The following is a 22,478-nucleotide window of genomic DNA, read 5'->3' on the forward strand; positions in this document are numbered from 1 at the left end:
AGCTTAGAGCGTGATTTTCTGACATCGGCGAGAATATTGATTTTTTTACTCAATCGATCGTGTCCAATACATGAATGGGGGATTTATTGATAAATGCATTCAAATTAGAGTAAATATCGGCAATTACGCGTCAACCTCGGATAATCGCACCGCTCCAGGCCGCCGCGCAGAAAAGTAAAGTCCGAAAGTAAGGTAACGGTATACAGCGCAGTTCCTTGTGAGACTTTTCTGCGCGGCGGCCTAGAGCGGCGTAGTATAAAGAATAACTGCGCTGCGGGCGATTTCGTGATCCAAATGTAAGCCCAATTTTGGACGAATACGAATTTCAAATGGGATGTAAAGTGTCAGCTACACTACTCGCTTCGACGAAGTTAGCCGAAGTTCGAAGTGCGTGCCCACACACTCGTGCAACTTCGCGAGTAGTGTAGCTGGGCTTTAAGTGTGAGAGACAGACCTCGCGCTTAATGGTCTAGAACCAAAAGGTACTAAGTCAGTGACAGGTTTACATTCAAATTTATATGGAAGGCACTTTTAGTTTTCATCTTTATTCTATGGTCATTCAGAAGTGTACGAGTAATTGCCGTTATTAGGGATTGATACATGCAAATGTTGCGTAGAAGCAATAAACAAAAACTTAAGGCGACATAAAGCCGCGTTTACACCAAAGTTGACCACTAAAAGTTGACAAAACATTGTTTTGAACCTTTAGTTGAAAACTAAAAGTTGTCAACTAAAAGTTGCTCTTCTCAAATTTAGAACAACAAGTGGAAAACTTGTTGCCAAAGAATTGACGCGAAAGGCAGTAGTGTCAAGAATTAGGCAGTTAGTGTAGCTGATCTCAGAGAAGATGACGTCGATCCGTTGAGTGGTGAGCCGAGGTGCAACGAGAGTGTCACAAACTGCACTGAGAATGACCAGTAGTGACTTTTGAGTATTTGATTTCAATGATCGGACATAAAATCAAGAAAGGTGACACAAACTACAAGAAAGCAGTACATGTCCAAGAAAAGCTAGCAGTAACATTACGTTTTTTGGCTACTGGTGATTCGTACACAAGTCTCGGTCATTTCTAAATCAACCATTTCACTGTTTGTTATTGAAGTTTGTAAGTTTGCGTGGAGGGGGAGCAGTTATCTACTAGTTTACTACAAGTTGCTAGCGCAAAGCGCGCAGCAGCAAATCTTCCACTTTCAGTTGTCAACTTTCTTTGATCTTTACCGACACTCCGCGGGAAACCAAAATTTAGTGGAAGATTTGTCTCTCCACAAGTGGAAGACAGAAAAAGTTGCTGTATTTTGTAGAAAAAGCAACAAATTGCCGCAACTTGTGGAAAACTTAGTGCACGGATGCTTCACTTACGTTGTTAAGATTCTGGGTTTATTTTAGGGTATTGTCTCGTCATAAACGGAAATGATTTTAAAATTTGGGCGGGAATATTGCTATTTATCGAAACAACACAATTTCAATATCATGAATAGATGAGGCCAAGTCTGCCCTTTTAGAGCTAGAGTTATCTCTAAAAGATGTCTCCAGCTTGACAAAAAGTGGTTTCACTTCAACAATGATGTTGGCAACACTGTCTTTTTTCCAGTTTCGCTAAGTTTGCGTCTCGACCTGTTCAATGTTAATATTAGTAAAAAAAAATATAATGAGTGGAAAAGCTCCCGGCGTCTTTTTACAAATCTTATTGTATTAGACAAATACATATATTATAAACCTTAATGTCACCCCACTTTTTGTGGTTTCCTATAAAAATAAATAATTTTTTTTCAAATTGCGGTCGGAATATTTGGTTTCATAAAGGTGTAAATTGGGGTTAACTTCTAGATTTTACTATAAAGCGTGGTGTTTTCTCTTTCTAACACCGTTCAGATCATATTTCTCATCACAACAGTGAGGGGGATACAACGATTTCCATGAGTTGTTCCCAATTAGCCATAAAGGATAAAATATAATATTATGTATATAAATAGCTATACGAATTGTAGAATTTTCGACTTTTATCTCCGCTTATCAAAGCGAAATATGAAATTTCTAGAGATGTTAACATTCTTGGCGAATCGTTAGTGTTTAGTGTTTAGTAGCAGCGATAAAGCTGCAAATGCTACATACGTGATTTCGCAGGTTCACTGAGCGAGGCGCGCGTTGAAAAGCTGTGACATCGCAGCGTGAAGATTGCCACTTGTGGGAAACGCGCCTCGCCACTTACATTGTTTTAAAATTAAACGGAATATATTACTAGTTGTAATTCACATTTTCAATTATTATTGCATTGTATTATTAACGAGTGAAGCGTTTATTATTAGACGTGGAAAATTTTATTCAAGAACTAATAAGTTGGAAATCTTGCAGACGGTTATCTCGAGATTTAATAATTACAGCAACAAGAATTATAATTCCGTTTTACATTGTTTTTGAAAATCGGAAATTTTGTATTATGTAATCTTATTAAGTTCACAGAAATTCAAAAGTAACTTTTTTTCATTTGAAACGTCCACGGAACTTCAATTCTAGGTTCGTAAATTATTTATTTCTATCTATTTAGAAGAGTGTCTGTGGCGGGCGGAGTTATTCCGAGACTGATGAAAATTTATTAAAAATCCTTAACCTTCAAAATAAGAGAAAGGTAACTGTCTGAATACGATTTCGAAAAGCCAACGCCATCCCATTTTGCCACCCCTCAAAGCAGGATGTTGATAAATCTTGATGAAATTGTACACACTCGAGTTCAAAATAAAAGGAAAATTACTGTCTACATATGATTTCGAAAAACTCTGTGTAAAGAGACTTCAGATAGCAGCGTATTATAATTATTACTGACATCGAGAACAGAAGCGATTGTGGTAAAATGACCACTAATGGGTAAGTAATAAACATTGCGTTACTTTGATTGCGCCTCGCATTGCAAGCAAGTTTAGTGTCTAGCGCCTGCCGCTAAGCGAGATTCCAATTTGGAAAAGTTGGCGAATGCCGACGCACAAATCGCCAACATGTGGCTCGGTCCTTTAATCCGGTAATTTAGCTGGCGATGATGTTGAAATTGCCACTACTTGAAGATACGATTCAAATCACGCGTTTTTGGTTTTAAGTTTTGATGGTCCAAGAATATTACAGACGGTTTGATTAAATACTACGAGTAGACCACATCTTGGGCAAGGTGCTGGTAGAATTGACTATTTTAACGTCTTGGTCGTCAATAGTCTCGCAGGGCAAGGTGTTGACAGTCAATATTGTCGCGCCCCGTCAAGATTGTCGTAATGTTTACAAATACTCGACACAAAAAAAGATTTCTCGCAATAAATAATTCCACCAAACTTGTGTAAACTTTTTTTTTGGTTTGACCGGGGATTGAACCTTCTTACCCAAAAAGTGGAGTCGACAACTCTACCAACCGAGCCAAATCCCGATTGGATAATACCGACATTTATCGCGTATATTAACTGTTGTAATGTAATCGAATTTCAGAGAAAAGCGCGTGTGTACGTGATTGCCAACAAAAGTTGAAAGATTGTATTGTCATCGACAACGAATCTACCTGCCAAGTTTCAGCTCGATTGGATGTGGGGAAGTGGGTCAATTTGAATTTCTAAAATTTGCATTCATTCAAGAAAACGAAAGTGGAATTAAATAAGATGTATTTTTTCAAAAAGCCGAAATTATTTATCCATGATCGTGTTAGAAATTATGAAAGTTTTGGTAGCGAGTAGGTGGCGAACAGAGATGCACATTATGTAACAGGGAAAGAAGGAAATAGATTTGGCCCGGCAATATTGTCGTAACATCGGTAGCCGAGCGAACTCACTACCAAGACAGGACAATAGGTCGACAAGAATATAGACAATACACGACAATCTTGGGCAATCTTGGCCGACAATACGGAAATACCTTGCCGGAAACAAATCGTCATAAAAAGCTGCTCGTTTACCAGATCCTTTAGGTTTAATTGGACATTTTTGTTAGCGAGTCGTTTAATGCTACGTATACATCCGCGAGCCGAACTGCCGACCTGAACCTCAACTTATGAGAAAGATACGAAGCAAACGCAAATGGCGCCAAACGCCGTTTGCAGTTGATTCGTTCCTTTCGTGGTACACTTCGCAAATGTATAAAAAGTCGAGTTTACATGACGCAAGCAAACGTGATTTCTGAAGAGAGAGAAAGGACAATAATGTTGACAATCTCTGAGAAAATGCGACATGACGCAAGCAAGCGTGGTTTCGTTCATTTGATTTCTGAAGAGAGAGAAATTACGATCCCTGAGAAAATGCGACACGACGCAAGCGAGCGTGATTTCGTTCATTTGATTTCTGAAGAGAAAGGACAATAATGTTGACAATCTCTGAGAAAAGGCGACATGACACATGACGCAAGCAAGTGTGGCGCACTATTCACCCTACGTGAGTAAAAGCAGCGAGCAAGATTTATATTTAGCCTCCGTCAACAGATGTGATAATAGGCTCGATTAGTTCCGCAAAAAGTATAAAATATCATTTTTATGGCATGTGTGTCGTATTTACATCTGACGCTGTTCTTGAATGCCGTAAATTGTACTGTCGTTTCTTTGCTGTTTTGCTGATATTGGCCAAATGACGAAGGGTTTCTAAATATAAAGCACTCGGAATTAAAACAAAATAAATTAATTGTATTTAAAAAACAGCAGCAAAGTTTTTTTCATTTCGGGGTTCAACATAATAAATATTATTAAATGAAACAAACACTTTGTTTTAAACTACTAATTTAATCACCAACCGGTTTCGCTTGGCTTATTTCATTAAGCCTTGTCAAGGTGACAATTTAAACTATTTGATACATTTAACAAAGTTTTTACAAAATTGTAACAAAGTCGAAGTTATTTATTAAAATCTTACGCGTCGGTTCAGTGATAGTACAGTTAAAATGGGTAACACCTAGTTACTATACCTAAGCCACGGTTATAAGATTCACAATTCCGATCTCACACGCCGCGTAATATTTAGACAGCGATTAAAAGAAAGGGATGGAGGATTACGTTTTTAATATCTTCTGATTAGACCATTTTTAATGAAAGTTTTTAATCCAGCGGGACTGGGAGGATGGTGCCATCCCAGTTTGCCATATTTACAAATTTATTTATTTATTCACTTCGTCCAGAAAGTGCGCGGCGTGTGGCGATAACAACTATCAAGGGATAGTTGAACATTAACGAAAAGGCCCATATACAGGGTGTATCGGCACTAACCCGACAAACTTTAACCAGCTATTCCTTAGCACATTTGGAGTAAAAAATGGGCACTTTGCTGTCCGGAAGCATTTTTTTTTCAATTAAAAACAAAAAAATTAAAAATTTCCACACTACATCACTGTCATTGGCTTTGCTTTTCGTGTTCAACAGCTGTTATAAGCAAGTATGTCGAAAAGCGTCTTTGCTCTTTCGCACACACTAAATAATAATAGTTAAAAATGAGACGAATGGTGCCGTGCCATTTCGTTGTGATTGTAAAAGCGCGCCAATATAGTACACACGTGCATTATTCAATGGAATTCGAATAAAATAATGCCAGATGGGTTTTCAAACTTTGACAAAGGATAAAATAATAAACATATGGTGAAAATATGAATAATAAATTTTTTATTAAAAAAAATGTTACCGGACAGCAAAGTGCACATAAGATTTTTTACTCCAAATGTGCTAAGGAATAGCTGGTTAAAGTTTGTCGGGTACGTGCCGATACACCCTGCATATTATAACAGTAACAAAAGTAGTGAAATAAAAAAAGACGTTTTATTTTTGATTATAAATATCTATCAAAAATTTTACATAATTATATTTTTAAATAACTCGGCCTTTGGAGTTGGCCATTGGCAATGACCGAGTTGGTTCTCCGAGTAACGCAGAGATCCTGGGTTTAATTCCCAGTTGAGACCGTTACCTTTTAATTTATCTGTGTCCATGTTTCATTTATATTTAATAGTATTATCTTCATCTTCAAGTAATAAAAATTATATTTTCTTTCAAACGTGAACAAATACTTGTCTTACCCCGAAAACAAACAAATTTTTTCACTTTACTTTGAAAAAGTGGTTAATTCCAACTGCTTTTAGTTAGAACAACGAGAGTGCATGATTTGGTTATCAGATCAATTTTCTGCCAATTTAAATATTTCAAAATATATATAATTTTCAAACTGAGTCGTTGTTATTTTCAAGCTGAAATTTTTCTGTTTTTTTTTGCAGAAATTACAAGTTTATTTGTGCTGTAACAATATAAAATATAACACATAGAAGAACTTAACGGTTTAATACATCATTATTTTTGTAATCAAATTAATAACATTTTTTGCAAATTTTTGTCTACACATTTCTGCCGAGAAGCTACTTGAGAGTATCTTAAGAGGTGGAAACTTTTATCTGTAATAAAATATTACTTATTTTTGGGCATTCGGAATTGAGAAATATTGTTACTCCCGTGATGTGATGCCAGATATTTTTTAACCTTTCAATGTCAACACATTTACGAAGGAAAGCACAAATGATTATTTTGGCATAAAAACAAAAATTATTAAGTAGCAAGCAAAGAAATGTATATTATAGAAAGGGATGTTTTAATATCTAGTTGTGGTAACAGGACAACTTAACACAGTGACAAATCAGCACACTTTTTAAAAGTGATATAAAAGTCATGAAGTGATGAAAAAAAAGTTAACAGGTTACGTTAAGAAGGTTACTTTTTTTTTCATCGCTTTTAATAACTTTATATCACTTTTCAAAGGTATGTTGATTTGTTACTGTGTTGAGTTGTCATGGAACTCTTTTATTGATATTAGCCCGGGAGGCCCGAGGGAAATAATATCCCTCACGGCCTATATGTATAATCTTTAGGGATTCATTTGAGGATGCTGTGTGGGGGGTCTTTCTGAGGAGAGGAAGGAGTTAAGATGGGTCTTGATGAGACCCGTGTTGTAGAAGGGAGGAAACACAGAGACCGGCAAATCGTTCCACAGCCGAGCTGTTGAACTCAAGAACGAGTCGTAGAAGTGACCCGTTCTCATGTCACAAATGTTGGGCGCGCGTTTAGTGTGTTTCCGGATTATGGACCGGTGCCGTTAGTTCCTCGGAGCATCTTCCATTGTAATACCGGTAGAACAAGGACAGCATACCTACCTGACGCCTGTGCTCTAAACATTGCAATCCGCCTATTAAGATATGTGAATCTATCAAACGGAACACCCGTTTCTGCACACATTCAAAGGCTTTTTTTAGGTATTTTGGGGCTCCGGACCAAAGGTGGCTGCCAAATTCAACAGGGCGCAATTGCGATTTGGACAGGGTCAGCAGTTGTGTACTATTAAAGTATCTGCGGGCCCCATTCCTGTGATGTAATTATCAATTTTGTTTGAAAACCAATAAATGTTCATGTTTCATGTAGGTAGATATGAGTACCTTCATAGGGTATATTGACGACAGTGATGCACAACCTTTTTAGCAGAAAGAGAAAGGCATTGAAAATTCAATTTTTCAAAGGTTTGCGGGCTACTCAGAGTACCAATTCTCTCCCTTAGAAGCCTGATCGTAATTTGACCATAATCTTCTTGAGATCGCACTCCTCTCAATGTGTATTTTGTTTTTTTTTTTCAAATATCGTGATAACTGCAATAACACTGCTTTTCCAAATGTTTTCTGTTTACATTATCTCTAAATAGTATAAAACAAAGTGGCTATCCGCGTCTGTCTGTTTCTGCTCTTAGTTCTAAACTACGCAACGGATTTTGATAGGGTTTTTACTATCGTTTAGAGAATTTATTTCGGAAGGTTTATATAATATAATACATGTATTTTATATTTATAGAAGATAGAGAAAAGTCAATGTTTTATAATCAAGACTTAAAATTAATCTTTGGGCACAAATTCACAACCTCAAAACCTTAGTCCAAACCATTCACAACACCGAGTAACGCCGGGTACACGTCACCTAGTTATTTATATACATATATTTATTTCATGTTGATATCATAAGACATTTCCCCAGAATACGTTTGGATTAAAGCGGAAATACTCTGACATTCTGACAATATGCCAGACGCCTGAGGTGTTAAGATATTAAGCAGCTGATATTCACCCTTATTTGATCTTACAAATTTTAACTTTAGACTCAATTTACTCGAAAACGGTAGCTCAAATTAGAAGAAGTTTTACCACTAAATTGACTGTGAACTTGATATAGATTCAGCAGTTTCCCCCTTGTACTGTGAGTTTCCAAACACTGTATAGGAAAATGGGAGATAGATTTTATTGTATTAAAATCACTCTAGGATTTGCGTAAAACAGAATTAATTGACTATTTCACGAGCAATATTAATACAAGCGCGGTTTTAACTTTGACGACTTCCTGTCAGAACTAAAAGCTTCTCCGCTCTGTACACATAGCGCATGGGAAACAGAGTCGCCAACCAAACTAGCAGCAGATTATAACACCATCCTTTCAACCCTTTCAAATACATATGCTCCAATTTCTACAAAAACTCGGCGTCTACGAAAATCTGATGCCTGGTTTGACGAAGAATGTCGGAGCCAGAAGAGATTGATGCGTAAATTGGAGAGGTCCTACAGACACTCGGGGGTTACATCACGGAACGATTGGATACAGGCTCAAAAAGAGTACATGATCTTAATCCGTTCAAAAAGGTCTGAATATTGGACAAATAGGATCACTTCAGAGCGTCAAAATCCACGTAGTCTTTGGAACTCGGTTAAGACAGTCATTGCTGATGTCCATGCACCAAATACAATCGACATAGCTCCGGAAATCTTCTCCAAGTTTTTCCATGACAAAATTGAGTCATTACGAGCCCTAACAACCTACGCTCCACCACCGTATTTTACTAAATGCAATAGAGAAAACCTTTCTACCTTCAAACCTACATCCCTAGAAGTAAGGAAATTAATTCTTACTTCACCGAACAAGCAGTGTTCGCTCGACCCTATTCCAACGTGGCTACTGAAAAAGTGTTGCAATGAAATTGCTCCCTTTTTAGTTTATCTTTTCAATAAGTCACTTAGCACGGGTGACTTTCCAAAATCCCTTAAATCAGCTATCGTAACTCCATTATTAAAAAAACCACAACTGGGCGCTGAAGATCTTTCAAATTACCGACCCGTTTCAAATCTGCCTTTTATATCAAAAATATTAGAAAAAATCGCTGCCTCACAGGTCATATGTCACTTAAATTCAAATGAATTATTAACTAAATACCAATCTGCATATAGATGGTTCCACTCCACAGAAACCGGGTTACTACGTGTTTTGTCGGACATAACTACTGCCATTGAGTCGGGTAAACTGGCATTCCTTCAGTCTTGGACATGAGTGCTGCATTTGACACGATTGACCATGACTTTCTTATTAAACGATTAGATGAATCATTTGGTTTAAACTGTGATGTTAAGACCTGGCTGACATCGTACCTGGCCAACCGTTTACAAGCCGTAAAAGTGGGAAAAAACCAATCAAATTATGCAACCCTTTCATCTGGAGTACCCCAAGGGTCCGTTCTGGGCCCACTACTCTTCATCCTCTTCACAAATGATGTCGCTAAAATAATAGAATCATTCGGCCTTCTATCTCACTGCTACGCTGATGACCAGCAAGTTTATTTTTACTGCTTACCAGAAGAAATAAACAGTCTAAAAATTCGTATAACTGAGTGTATAGAAGCAATTACTCGCTGGATGACCTCAAATAGATTGAAACTGAATCCCACAAAGACTGAGTTTCTGTGGACTGCTACAAGCAGACGTCAGCATAACATTGAAAACTCCCCAATAACCATTTCCGGAAGTGACATCACTCCAAAAACGTGCATCAAATTACTGGGTGTCAATCTGGACGCTAATTTTTCCCTTAAAACTCAGGTGAACAGAACTGTAAGCACGGGGTTCTTTCAATTAAGGCAAATTAAAGCAGTGCGGAGAAACCTGCCAACAGAGGCGACTAAATTGCTAGTCAATTCCTATGTTGTTTCACGTCTAGATTATTGCAACGGAATATAAGCAAATCTCCCTAAATGTCAAATCAACAAATTACAATCCGTTTTCAACGCCGCGGCAAGGCTTATCACCAGAGTATCTAAATACTCCCACATTTCAGAGCATCTCAAAAATCTGCACTGGCTCAAATGTCCTGAAAGAATCCAGTTCAAGGTATGCTGGATGGTATTTAAGTCACTTAACGGAATGGCTCCGGCTTATTTATCAGAATTGTGTATTCCAGAAGATTCCAATTCCCGACAGTCAACCCTTAGGTCAGCAACGTCATCAGCTATCGGAAGGTTGAAGGAACCAAAGCGCACACCAGATACTAAGTTCGGTGAGCGTGCTTTTGCCGTGTCAGGACCTAAAGCCTGGAATGGACTGCCACATGATTTGAGAATGATCGCAGACTCGACAGAATTTAGGTCTAAACTTAAAACGCACCTTTTCAGACAGTCGTTTCCATAATTTCAGAAACCTCCACTTTCACAGTTGACGGCAATTTAAATTAACAAAATGTAAAAAATACTAAAAATAAAATAAATAAAAATAATAATTAAAAATAAATAAATAAAAATGATAACAACTAACAGTTTGTAGGCTTTTAAGACAGTTAAAATACATTTAAATTAAAATAAAAACTATAGCAGACTTAAGATCATGCGACGACCAGTGTTTTTTGATATAGTGTCCTCTGCGTGCAGTTCTATCTTTTATAAGCATAAACTTTTTAATATAAGTGTGTTTGTTGGAAGTGACTTGCCAGGTAAGTATGTTTTGGTATCTTTTCTAAATAACAAATGTAGATCCTAGGAAATAAATTGTACAGCGCCCTTGAGGTGATTTTTCACAAAAACGGCGCTCTACAAATTATCCAATTATTATTATTATTAAGTTGAGAACATTGGAGGGGACCCACCACATTCCCTAGGGTTGTGTGAGGAAACTGATTGGTTTTTTTGTAAAAAGGAAGCTAAATTTATTTTATAACAACTCTAAACCCTCCAATGTCCTCTCCGAATGGGGTTAATCATGGCGGAAAGAAGGGAGAGGAGATGGCACTACAACTGGGCAACTGGGCAGGTCACATAAAACAAACTCAACTAGACGCAATTGGGCGTGGCTTATTAGACCAGTACGAATTCGCCGCTCGGCGTGAGCCGACCCTTCATAAGCTATAAAGTGATATTGTTACCTTTAAATGATGAAATGTAGTGTGAAATTTTGTAAAAACCATAAGGAAGGAAGATAAAAACTAGGGATGGTATTAGCTTTCAGGTGAAAGTATTTTGGTTGTTTTTTACAATATACACGGTGTCCGGAAACTCGTAGTACAAGTGGGAAACTGGAGAATCTACACCACATGGGGAACCCAAATAAACATAAAGTTTTTTGATTTGAGCATTTTCACAAAAAAAAAAAAAAAACAAAAAAAAAATTTTTCGGCTATTTTAGGGTTAAAGTTTTTTCTGGTGTTTAGGGTTGAACAACAGATGTTTTAACCCTGCAGAGCAAGAATATTTTATGATTACACCGGATTAAATGAAGGGTGATTTCAAAATAATGCTTCAAATCCGAGTTTCTTCATTTGTTTTACTTTCAAATAGTTTTAATTAGTTGGGTACTTTGATCTTCAGTAATAATTTATAAGAATTTGATTAAAAAAAAAAAAAAAAAAAATCAACTTCTAACTCGATTTACTCGATAACGAAAGCTCAAATCAAAAAAAAATATACTACAAAATCGACTCCAAATGTGATGTAGATTCACCAGTTTCCCGCTTGTACTAGGAGTTTCCGGACACCCTGTATAGCTCGTGTTTCTGCCACGTGTTTTTGACACTTTTTGTCGTAGCAGTCTCTTTGTACAGCGATGTTATGCGATATTCGGCATTGATGAAAGTTACTTTAGAAGTCACAATCGCATGGCTTAGACTTGTCAGATGGAACATTGTTATCCGAAGGGGTCAGTACGCGATGTTGATTTCATTGTTTCTTTTAATTCCGCTAGATGCCTTTCCTCATAATTACATAAATAAATAAAATAAACATTTTTGCTATCTAGTGTGCATCTCCTGGATTGTAAAATATTATTTTATATCAACGGTCCCGAAGAACAATGTCGGATGTGCAAATGTGTAGTTTGCAGTAGAGCTGTTTAAAGTTTCATTTCTGCATTTTCATTTAGTTTCATTACTGTTTTCGATAATATATTTATATTTCAAAATTGATTTTCAAGTTATGTGAAAGATTTTTTCAGGTTCTGTTATTATTTCAGTTCTCTCAAACAACTAGCCTACAATGATATAATAACAGAACTTGAATAGGACTTTCACAGAGCCCGAAAATGAATGTTGAAATTTGTTGAATTGTTAAAATTCTCTGATACAACCCGTCTTATATTTCTTTATCTAAAAATAGTAAAAATTCAGAAACGATACTTTAAACAGCTCTATAGCAAAACTAGAAATATGCATACCAAGCGCTAAGGTACTACCTAGGCCGTACTAGAACCTACTGGATATGTCGGCCGTTGCCTAGAGGTACCAAGTGCTAAGGTAGTACCTAAGGCAGAGATTCCCAAACTTTTTTGCCCCGTAGACCACTTGCCAAATATTTTTTTCTGTAGACACCCTGCCTGCCGAATATTGAATTTTCCTAAAAACTATTAACGTCCCATGTGATAATCATTTATTTTTTTAGTAAAAATATTCCCTTCCCTTGCCTGCCCAACAACCGGGTGGCGGTATAGTTGTTCTGTCTTTACATTGTGCAGACAGGGGCACCCTTGTGAGGTATTAAACCAAATGAAAATGAAGCAGGATAAGCAACGGGAATTTCTTTCTGTAGCTAGCCCTACAGAACTGCCGCTTAAGTTCTTTGTCAGTGCTTATTCCGGTCAGTTCTTCTTGTCACATGATATCCGATTCTTCAATGTTGCATTTCCGTAGTCAAAATGTCCTCAAACTTGGTTTTGAAGTCTGTGTGGAGTGCATTTAAATGTTGAACGTCATTATTACCCAGGACGTTTTTCAAAAACAAGTTGGGGAACTAGGAAAATTCGCAGCTTCCAATGTGCAATGTTTTGCTTGAATATATTAATTCTGACGAGAAAAGGAATGTAGACTCTATTTATATACCTCAATTAATTCTCCGGATACGGGAACTCACTGGTCAAGTCGGACAGTACTAGACACTACCACGATGTTCCTGCAGGTACTTGGCGACCGCTAAAAACTTCAGCTTAACGGGCGATAATATAAAAAGCAGCGACACCCGCGCCACAGTTAGTCTACTTCTTACAAGTTTAAGTTTCACGTTAATCAAGATAACTTATATCATTTAGCGCCGCTAACTAACTTACTAACCATCACGCCGTTTATCCGCAGGGGTAGGCAGAGAGAACGGACCGCCAAACAACTCGGTCTTGGCACACACTTCTTGCCTCATTCACATTCATACATCGTCTCATACATACTCTTCTATTGTTCTGACTCTTGACATGGCCCGACTCAAGTATCTGATTCACTTTATCGTGCCATGTCTTCCTCGGGCGTCCCCCACTTCTGCTACCATTCGCAATGCATCATATATCCTCCTTACACTCCTATCTTTGCTCATTCGCTCTACATGCCCAAACCATTTAAGCGTCCCTTTATTAATCTTACTCATTACGCTTGCATCAGCCTTGCACTCTTTGCGGATCTCCACATTCCTCACACGATCATACATGGTTTTACCACACATACGCCTCAGGGATCTCATTTCAACAGCATTCAATCTACTTTCATCCTTTTTTGCCAGTTCCATGCCTCACTTCCATACATCAAGGTAGGTACCAGCACTCCGTTGCGGACTGCTAACTTCGCTTCTTTGGACAATTTTTTTTTAGCGCCGCGATCACTTAAATAATTTTTACGGCTTCCATTGTGATTAATTACTTGTGTTGTATATAAAATTGTTAAAATTTATTCACAGCTGGTTTATCCTGGTAAACAGAATAAACCTATTATAAAATTATTATATATTTTTATTTTATCAACACCGAAAACATCCTCAACCTTCGCAAAACTTTGGAACACTTAAGGCGAAATAGGTAGACTTGACCTGAAATTTGGCATTTTTGAGGCCACTTTTAGACGTATGGACACTTTTCTTGAAAAAAACACAAATTGATTTCGAAAGATCGTTATTTTATCTTGTAAAGTAAGATGTAAAATTTTGAAAAATAATATTATTTTCATATCATAATAAAGTGTTACCGTTGGACGATGCGCAGATTTGTTGCATTTTCAAAGGTGAAGTTGTATTATACAACAAATATTTCAAATCATATAATAATACAGTATAAACAATCAATAAATTATCTATCATATGTATGTATAATAATTTTGTTTTTATTTCAAATAAAATTACTAATAAATAAATCCGAGCACGCGTTTTGTGACGAAAATCCCTCAATTGGACTATTTATTTATGGTCTTACAAATTGGTATAGTTCAGATTTTTTTAGAAAAATAATTTACCAAGACATTATTGAAACATTAGAAATAATTTATGACCAAAAAATATATTCTTAAAGTATATAATAGTAATTAATTTCGATTCGCGTTTGTTGTTTGTGATTACCCCGGCGCAAGCCGACATTTTATCATTCCCCGCTGCGACAGCGCGGCGAGCGGACGTCTACTCCACGCCAGTCTACTTGATAACATTTTAAAGAAATTCCTCGCTTAAAAATGAGGAGGAAAATACCCTCGAAAAAAAGTTTTATTAGATAGCACAAATTACGACATCAAAAACGTACGTGGGAGATATATTTTCAGAAAAAATAAAGGTTAGTGATATTTAATTATCCGTGTACATTGTACGTACTTAAATGGTACAGAGTCGTTCGAAAGAATCAGTCAGAATAAGCACATATTTTTTATAACATTTGGCGATAATTTTGTGTTGTTTAATTTCCAGGGAAAAGAATCAACTATGGACAGGAGTTTATGTCTGCCATCGTTTTTTCATGTATAAATGTTAAAACTTATGCCAAAGTACGTGAAACTGTTTGTGATTGGTAGTCAAAAAGTGACACGAACCAAATGAATTTCGATTCGTGATGTACGATTCAAATCATTTTTTAATTTCTCTTTTATTGTCCAATTCACTATTACATTGGTACAATTCAACATATTTAATATTTTTTGTGTTACTTTTTGTCAGTTTCATAATGTCATATTGTGAATTGAGCTTCTTGTTTTAGGAAAAAAACAAGGTTATTTTTGACAAGTAATACTTTAAAGATAAGTATTAGAAATAAAACTTACCGGTAATACCTTTCGGACAAACGAATAAATAAGTAAAACAAAAGATTTTTACTCACCTTTAGAAAACTCGTGTAAAATATTTTAAAAAAAAACAAATTAAACAAATATTTGAAAATTTTTTTAAATGTATATTCATATACCTACATATTTTATATCTACCATGTCAACAAACTGCATTTGTATTTATTTATGTTTACGCACTCCGACGTATAATTTACAAATATGTAACTACTTATTAGGAAGAAAGCTACAACCAAGAATTTAACAACAATAATTGTTATTTCATCGGAACCATGCTGTAGTTTTCACAGCCGCGCGAGTGGACGGCTCGCAGCGGAATGAATTCGGTATTTCTGTCTCGGTCTAAAAAAAGTCCGATCGCGAGTCCATCTTTTAACGAAATTTGAATTCTCGTCCGCTGGTTAAACCACCTTAACAACCAAATTTATACAAAGTTTAAATTATTTTTATTTTTTAATTAGCACCATCTATTGCTAATTTAACACTTGATGAATGGGCGTGTGAATTTGAAATTTCCACCCCTGCGCCCTAGGCTTCGGTCCTAGAAGTTAGCGACAAAAGTTTCATAGGAAATGTTGGTATAACCATCTCCTCACCTTTTTTCCCCACCTCCGTGGGGTTAATACTAGTCCTGGGTCAATTGTCATTGTCGCGAGCGACCCGGGTCGTGTAAAATGATCAATCCATCCAGCTTTAGGTAATACACTTCAGGCAAAAGATACTTTCGTCCGATATCTTATTATTTTTTACATAATTATTCACTAATTTAGGTAGGTATATTTAATTCTAGAAAAAGTATTCGGTATACGATCAACATTTAAAAATTATATTATTATGACACACTTTCTCTGTCCATCCATCTAAGTAAATAGGGGACAGTTCCTACCTTGTTGTTAGAGTTGAGGAGGGTGAGCACATCTCCCTTCTTCATAGATACCTCCCTGGGGGACTTCTCGATGTAGTCGTAGAGGGCCATCACACACTCCTTGCCCGTTACGTCCACCACCGGAGTCTCTTGTTGCTGAGGAAAACAAACAAACATTCATTAAAATTAAGTCGCAATTGATGTGCCTTGGTCACCCATGAAAAATGCCAGATGTTTAAATTCGTCTGAAAATTCTCGGTGCAATTGCAGAGGGAAGACGTCCAGTGGGACCCCATAGATACAGTTGGGAGAAGCAACTCCAGAGGCTGTGCCTGCTATGGACGGAGGCCGTTGAAGTAGCGCAGGATAGGATGCCTGGAGGCGCTGTGTCGATACGTTGAATCCCCGACCAAATATAGGACAAGGGGAAGAATGTACGGATACAAGTAATATATACATTTTCATGGTAAGCAACCAAAGAAAAGTTAAGTGAATGAAGGTGTCATGTCGACCCCTTATAATAACAGGTTTCCTCTGTCACGGCTATATGCGATAATGAACTCTTAGCATCTTTCTCTGGAGACCATTTTCACATAGAATTGGTGCGTAGTAGTCCCAGAAAAACATTGTACATTCGTCCTTTTCCTTCTCACATGTCTTGTATGAAAACGAAAAAGACAGAAGATACTAGAACGATGACATCACTTACAACCTCTCATTGAGACAGTTCCATGATAAATCAACACACCTTTAAAAAGTGATATAAGGTCATTAGAAACGATGAAAAAATATTAATTTAAACCTAACCTACTTAACCCAGTTAATAAAGTTTTTTTTTCATCACTTTCCATGACTTTATATAACTTTTAAAAGATGTGAAGAATTATCATTTTGATGATTTATCCGGTCATCCTTTGAGACTACTATATTACACTCAGCTCTCAGCGATAGAATCATGTGTACTATAGAGATGATAGAAGCAAAAGAAGATATTTGGTTCAAGCCCTTTTAGCACACGCTCTGTCTCTCTTACACTGCCTGACATCGTACATCGTCATTACATTCGTCGAAATGAAAATTTTCTTAATGATGATGAAACGAGTTTCTTTATTTGAAAATTAAGCAAAAAATGGTCAGACTTTTGGATTACGAACGCGCCCCAATGGCATTTCTTATGTTCTTCTTTATTTCATAGTCAGGACCATAGAGGAGGGTGTGTTTGGAATAAGACTTGATGGAACGGATGATAACTTACCCTGCAGCTCTGAGCCTGGTCCTTCAGGGACTGGATGGTGTTTCCGAAGGCCTCCAGGTCGGACATCAGCGCCTCGTGCTTCTTCAGCAGGGCCTCCGAGGAGTCTTCATCCTTTCCATAATCCTTCGGGAATGGAGAATAAAACAATTTCTTTTAACTTTTCTGAATAATCAAGAAAGCATGCCTCAAAGTTATCTTATAAAACATACTAATTTCGGTTATATGTGATGATGTGCGTTAGTTATTCCTGTGCAAAATTTTTCACATTCAATGAACTTATGCTATGATGAATTTAAGTGTAATTTTCGAAATTGGAACCGATTGTGGGTACAATTCAGACAAGAGATAAAATATAAATATTTTAAAAATAATTTTACTATCAGTGTTCTATCGAAAGGTAAAATTATGTTTTTGAAAGGAGAAATCCCGAGGCAAATATTTATACTTCACAAAAAAATAAATTGTCAGTCAAAAGGAGAGCTTCATTTATGCCTGCTTTCACCACTGGCGGTAAAAAGGCAAACCCTTCACCCTGTCGGTAAAAAGGAGGGCTACATTAACTTTAACCATCCATGGAGCACAACAGTCTGTAGTTAATAAAGACCCATTGACATTCATGGTGGAGATGAATCGAGTAGTTCAAAGCATAGGATTGGTGCCTTGGTGTAGCGGGTTCCACCCCCTGTTAGCTAATATAGTTCTACAGCACAGAAAAAGCTGTGTAAACTCATGTTTGCTGCTTTAGATATAATGTATATTGGCACATGTATTATGCAATAAAGTGAGGTTAAAAAGCCTGCTAACCTGGTTGCCGACGATTGGCTCCTTCTCCCTCATCCAGGATTCAGCCTCGTTGGCATCGGCGAAGTACTGGTGCACCTGTAGGGAATCCTCCAGATCTTGCTTGCGCTAAACAGAACAAACTTAGAATTAATATATGTACATACTGAATTATCAATAAACATTATTACAATGAAACCCACTAATAAGAAGTATTTTTTCCAGTCCTTTAGAAAACCTTATAAGGGTACGTATGCATTTGCGAAACGAAACGCGAACCGTAAAGCGAATTATGGGAAAGGAACGAATCAACTGCAAGCGGAGTTTCGCGGCATTTGCGGTTGCTTCGTTTCTCTCCCATAAGTTAAGGTCCAGTTCGACAGTTCCGCTTGCGGATGTATATGTAGCATAAGAGAGTTTCATCGTATACAATAGTCAATTCTGTTTTTACACGGTATTTTATTATACAATGTTGACTTAACACAATCAACAGAACTTATTGGTAATATCCATTCTTTTATTTATTTATTAGCGGCCTTTTTAGGGGCTTTTACATATGAAAAGTAAAAATTATACATAACTGAACTGCCTCAGTACCAATCTTTTGTATTTGTTAAGTGATAAACTGAAGATGTCCACTGACTCGTTATAATTGTTTCCCTCCATTAGTATTCTGGGCAATGAAGAATACATTTGGTAGTTAGTCAGTCCCAGAATTTCTGCACTGAAATAAATCCCGACTTCTAGTATTCCGAAGTGGAATCCGAAAGCTTAACAATGCAAGCAATTCTGGACTATCAAAAGCATTATTTAGAATTTTATATAGAATTATCAAGTCCCCTTTAGGCTTTGAAAACTGTGTAGAGGACAGAATCTGAATTGCTTGCTTGTATAGGGTTTTCCAATAAGAGGTGTTATTTTATTATGTATATTAATTAAATTTTTATTTATTTTATATACATAAACACACACTTGCCACAAACTACACATCACTTCTTATCACTTATCACTTCTTTTATTTTATTATGTATATAAATTAAAAATGACAGCTTCAAAAGTAACATCTACCGAAATAGCGGGCTATTCAAAATAACACTTCTTATTGGAAAACCCTATAGAATTTGTTTATCATGAAGAAGGCTTTATGTACAAAATAATTTTTCCATGAATGTTAAAATTCATTTACGTAAAAGGGCGTAGCAAAAATGAAAATATTTAAGTTTTCAAAATAGTTTAAAATCTTTTTTTTTTTTTTTTTTTTTTTTTCATAGGAAGCAATTACTTTGTGGTTAGACATTATATTATAAAATAAAACACAAACACTTTGTATTTAACCACGAATTTATTATTTCATATATCGACCGGTTTCACTTCGACCAAGCTTCTTCAGGATATAATAATAACTAAAAAATAATAAATAATAACTTTTTTAGTTATTATTATATCCTGAAGAAGCTTGGTCGAAGTGAAACCGGTCGATATATGAAATAATAAATTCGTGGTTAAATACAAAGTGTTTGTGTTTTATTTTATAATAGTTTAAAATCATTATTTCTTTGAAAATACCTTTTGATTGTTATTTTTCATGTAGGGTATGTATTCAGGTTTACGTAGAAAAAATAAAACCAGTTATGGCTCAATTTATCCCACATATAGAGAAACTGTATAAGGGTTTTTATATAAAAATAGTGTTTACAGTGAAACCCCCTTACAGGTAGGAAGTTTCCCTCATAAGAAGTTTTCATGATTAATTAACTTTTTTAGAGAATGTATGACCAACCTGGCTAGCCTTGTCCTTCAGGCTGGTCCACTGGTCGGATAGGGCTTGCACACGGCGCGCGATTTCCTCTGACGCAAAGTGTCCAGCTTCGCGCATGCTCTTGCCGGAGCCGCAGACGGCCACAACGCGCGACTCATGGTTGTTGATCTCCGACAGCACTGCCTGGTGCTTCTTCATCAGGTTCTGGACTCCAATCAGGTCGCGTCCTGGGAACGAACACACAATAACCAACTTAGATGTGTGTACATGATGAATAATCGTGAAACACACATATAATGGGCACCTCACCATAAAATTCACATTAAAAATGTAGAAAGAATTCAAGAAAAGTTTTTTTATTGTCGCCGATCTCCCGCCATTTAGTCGATAAGTACCTATATATCTCTGACTTCGGTGTTGTTTATTTAATTCTATATTTTGTCTGTTATCATAAATCATTTTACTTTGGGGTGTGTTTATAGCTTACGTGTTCATGTTATTTTAATAAAAAATTCAAGGTTTTAGAATAAGATAAGTGTTTTAAATGATAAAGGAAAAATTAAGCCGCGCAAGGTGGATGTCTAAGCAGGCTTGTTGAGAGCTGTCTGTATTTAACCCGTGTTAAACGGTGCTAATTTCAAAGGAATGAGATTGAATGTGAGATATTAACGCTAAAGACTGTCTCGGTCTAATATATATGTAATAATGACAATAATCTGCCAAAAAATGGGTAAAAAATAACTGTCATTTAATGGCAATGTAAGATGTGCGTACCTCTGTTTGTGGATGCAGCCACGGGTTCCTTCTCGCGAATCCAGGCCGCCTCGTCTTCCAGATCTCTGAACAGCTGTTGCGCCTGCAGGGAATCCAGCAGACGCTGCTTGCGGATGGACATGGGCTTCTCCAGGGCGGAGTAGCGGCTCACCAGAGCGTCCTATAATACATCATAGTTCATCATCAATGTGTCATAGATACTGGTTCAATGAACCCGCATTTGTTTTAAATTGAAGTGTCATTAGTAAGTAACTATAATAACAAAAAAATGAAATTTGAACAGAAAATTATTTGAAAACCTTGTGCGGCCCGTTGTGCGGCTGGCTACATTAACATGTTTCAAAGACCCAATCCTGTCTGATTACGTCTAAAAGGGATCTAAATGATAATCTAGTCTCCTTCAACGGAAGCAATCGTCTCCTAGCACCGCAGTGGGTGGGCTGGAACCAAACGCTCATCACTCCTGGACAGCCTGAACCCCAGATTCCTACCCACCCCTCATACCTTTCCTTTCCAGACCTTTCCTTTCACCTCCTACCCTTATAAAAAAAAAAAAAAAAAATAAAATAATAAATAAATTCATGAACATACAACACAACAATTTTAACATCGTTACAGCGGCGAGTAGCAGGCGTCCCCGGTGCGGGCCAAAACTGTTGGTAAATTTTGCCAACATTCGCGGCCTGCACACAAATTTAAATTCCGTCCATCACCATCTTTTGTCCCAACGTCCCAACCTTCTTTTCCTATCCGAAACTCAGATAGCCGAGCCGCCAGACTCCTCCTATCTGGACTGCCCGGGCTTTACCCTCGCAAGCAAATTCCGACTGAAAGGAGGAGTCTGCCTCTATAGTCGAGCTGACGTCAACTGTGTGCGACTATTGAGTCTGGAAAACTCCAGATTCGACGTAATGTGGGTGCGCGTCAATCTTGCCAGTACGGCAAGATTCTACGCATGTCTATACCGCTCACCGAACCATAGCGAATCAGACACTTCCGAGCTCTTCAAACATTTGAGCGATACTATTGATGATCTCTTGCCCCGCTACCCTTCGGCCGAGTTTATTGTTCTGGGGGACTTCAACGTTCATAACGAACCATGGTTGAAGTTCTCAGGCCCAACGGACTCGGCTGGCCGACAGGCGGAATCCTTTGCCATTTGCTACGGATTAGAGCAATTGGTTCAGGAGCCTACAAGGGTTCCTGATGTCCAGACTCACCGCTCCAATCTGTTAGATCTTTTCTTAACTACTGTGCCACACGGTTATAAGATTGACGTCACAGCGCCTCTGGGATCATCTGACCACTGCCTAGTGACGACATCAATCCCCGTTAGCCTCAGACCAACCAATGAGAGGCTGAGGAGAAAAGTGTGGCACTATAGGTCAGCAGATTGGTTCGGTATGCGGGCCCATTTCAACGCTTTTCCGTGGTCAGCTGTTTGTTTTCGGACTTCGGACCCTTCAAGATGTGCCCAGGAGATTGGTGAAGTCATCAAATCGGCGATGGATGGCTTCATACAATCGACTACTAAAGAAACTGGTGTGGGCTCAAAGCCGTGGTTCAGTCGACAATGCTCCGAAGCAGTCCGACGAAAAAACGCGGCTTACCGAGCCTACAACACATCTCGAACGCCCGAAAGCAGATCAGCATACAACAAATCGGCAAAGGAATGCAAGAGAATCATCAATAGGTCGAAATT

The 22,478-nt window shown here is 37.4% G+C and overlaps 1 protein-coding gene across 6 annotated transcripts in view; it reads right to left on the minus strand.

Annotated features, from left to right (window-relative positions):
• Positions 1-22,478, minus strand: part of alpha-Spec (alpha spectrin) — a 112,408-nt gene that overhangs the window by 38,761 nt on the left and 51,169 nt on the right. For all 6 annotated transcript variants that reach the window (XM_089643515.1, XM_089643516.1, XM_089643514.1 and 3 more), the window contains exons 16-20: positions 20,777-20,936; positions 20,024-20,229; positions 18,268-18,372; positions 17,464-17,586; positions 16,230-16,364 (exon numbers count right to left, since the gene is read on the minus strand). In XM_089643515.1, coding sequence (XP_089499641.1) covers positions 16,230-16,364; positions 17,464-17,586; positions 18,268-18,372; positions 20,024-20,229; positions 20,777-20,936 — 729 coding nt within the window. The remainder of the gene's footprint in view (positions 1-16,229; positions 16,365-17,463; positions 17,587-18,267; positions 18,373-20,023; positions 20,230-20,776; positions 20,937-22,478) is intronic.

This window comes from Hesperophylax consimilis, chromosome 19 (assembly GCF_061612785.1).
Source record: "Hesperophylax consimilis isolate HC1 chromosome 19, BYU_Hcon_1.0, whole genome shotgun sequence".
Classification (NCBI taxonomy): Eukaryota; Metazoa; Arthropoda; class Insecta; order Trichoptera; family Limnephilidae; genus Hesperophylax; species Hesperophylax consimilis.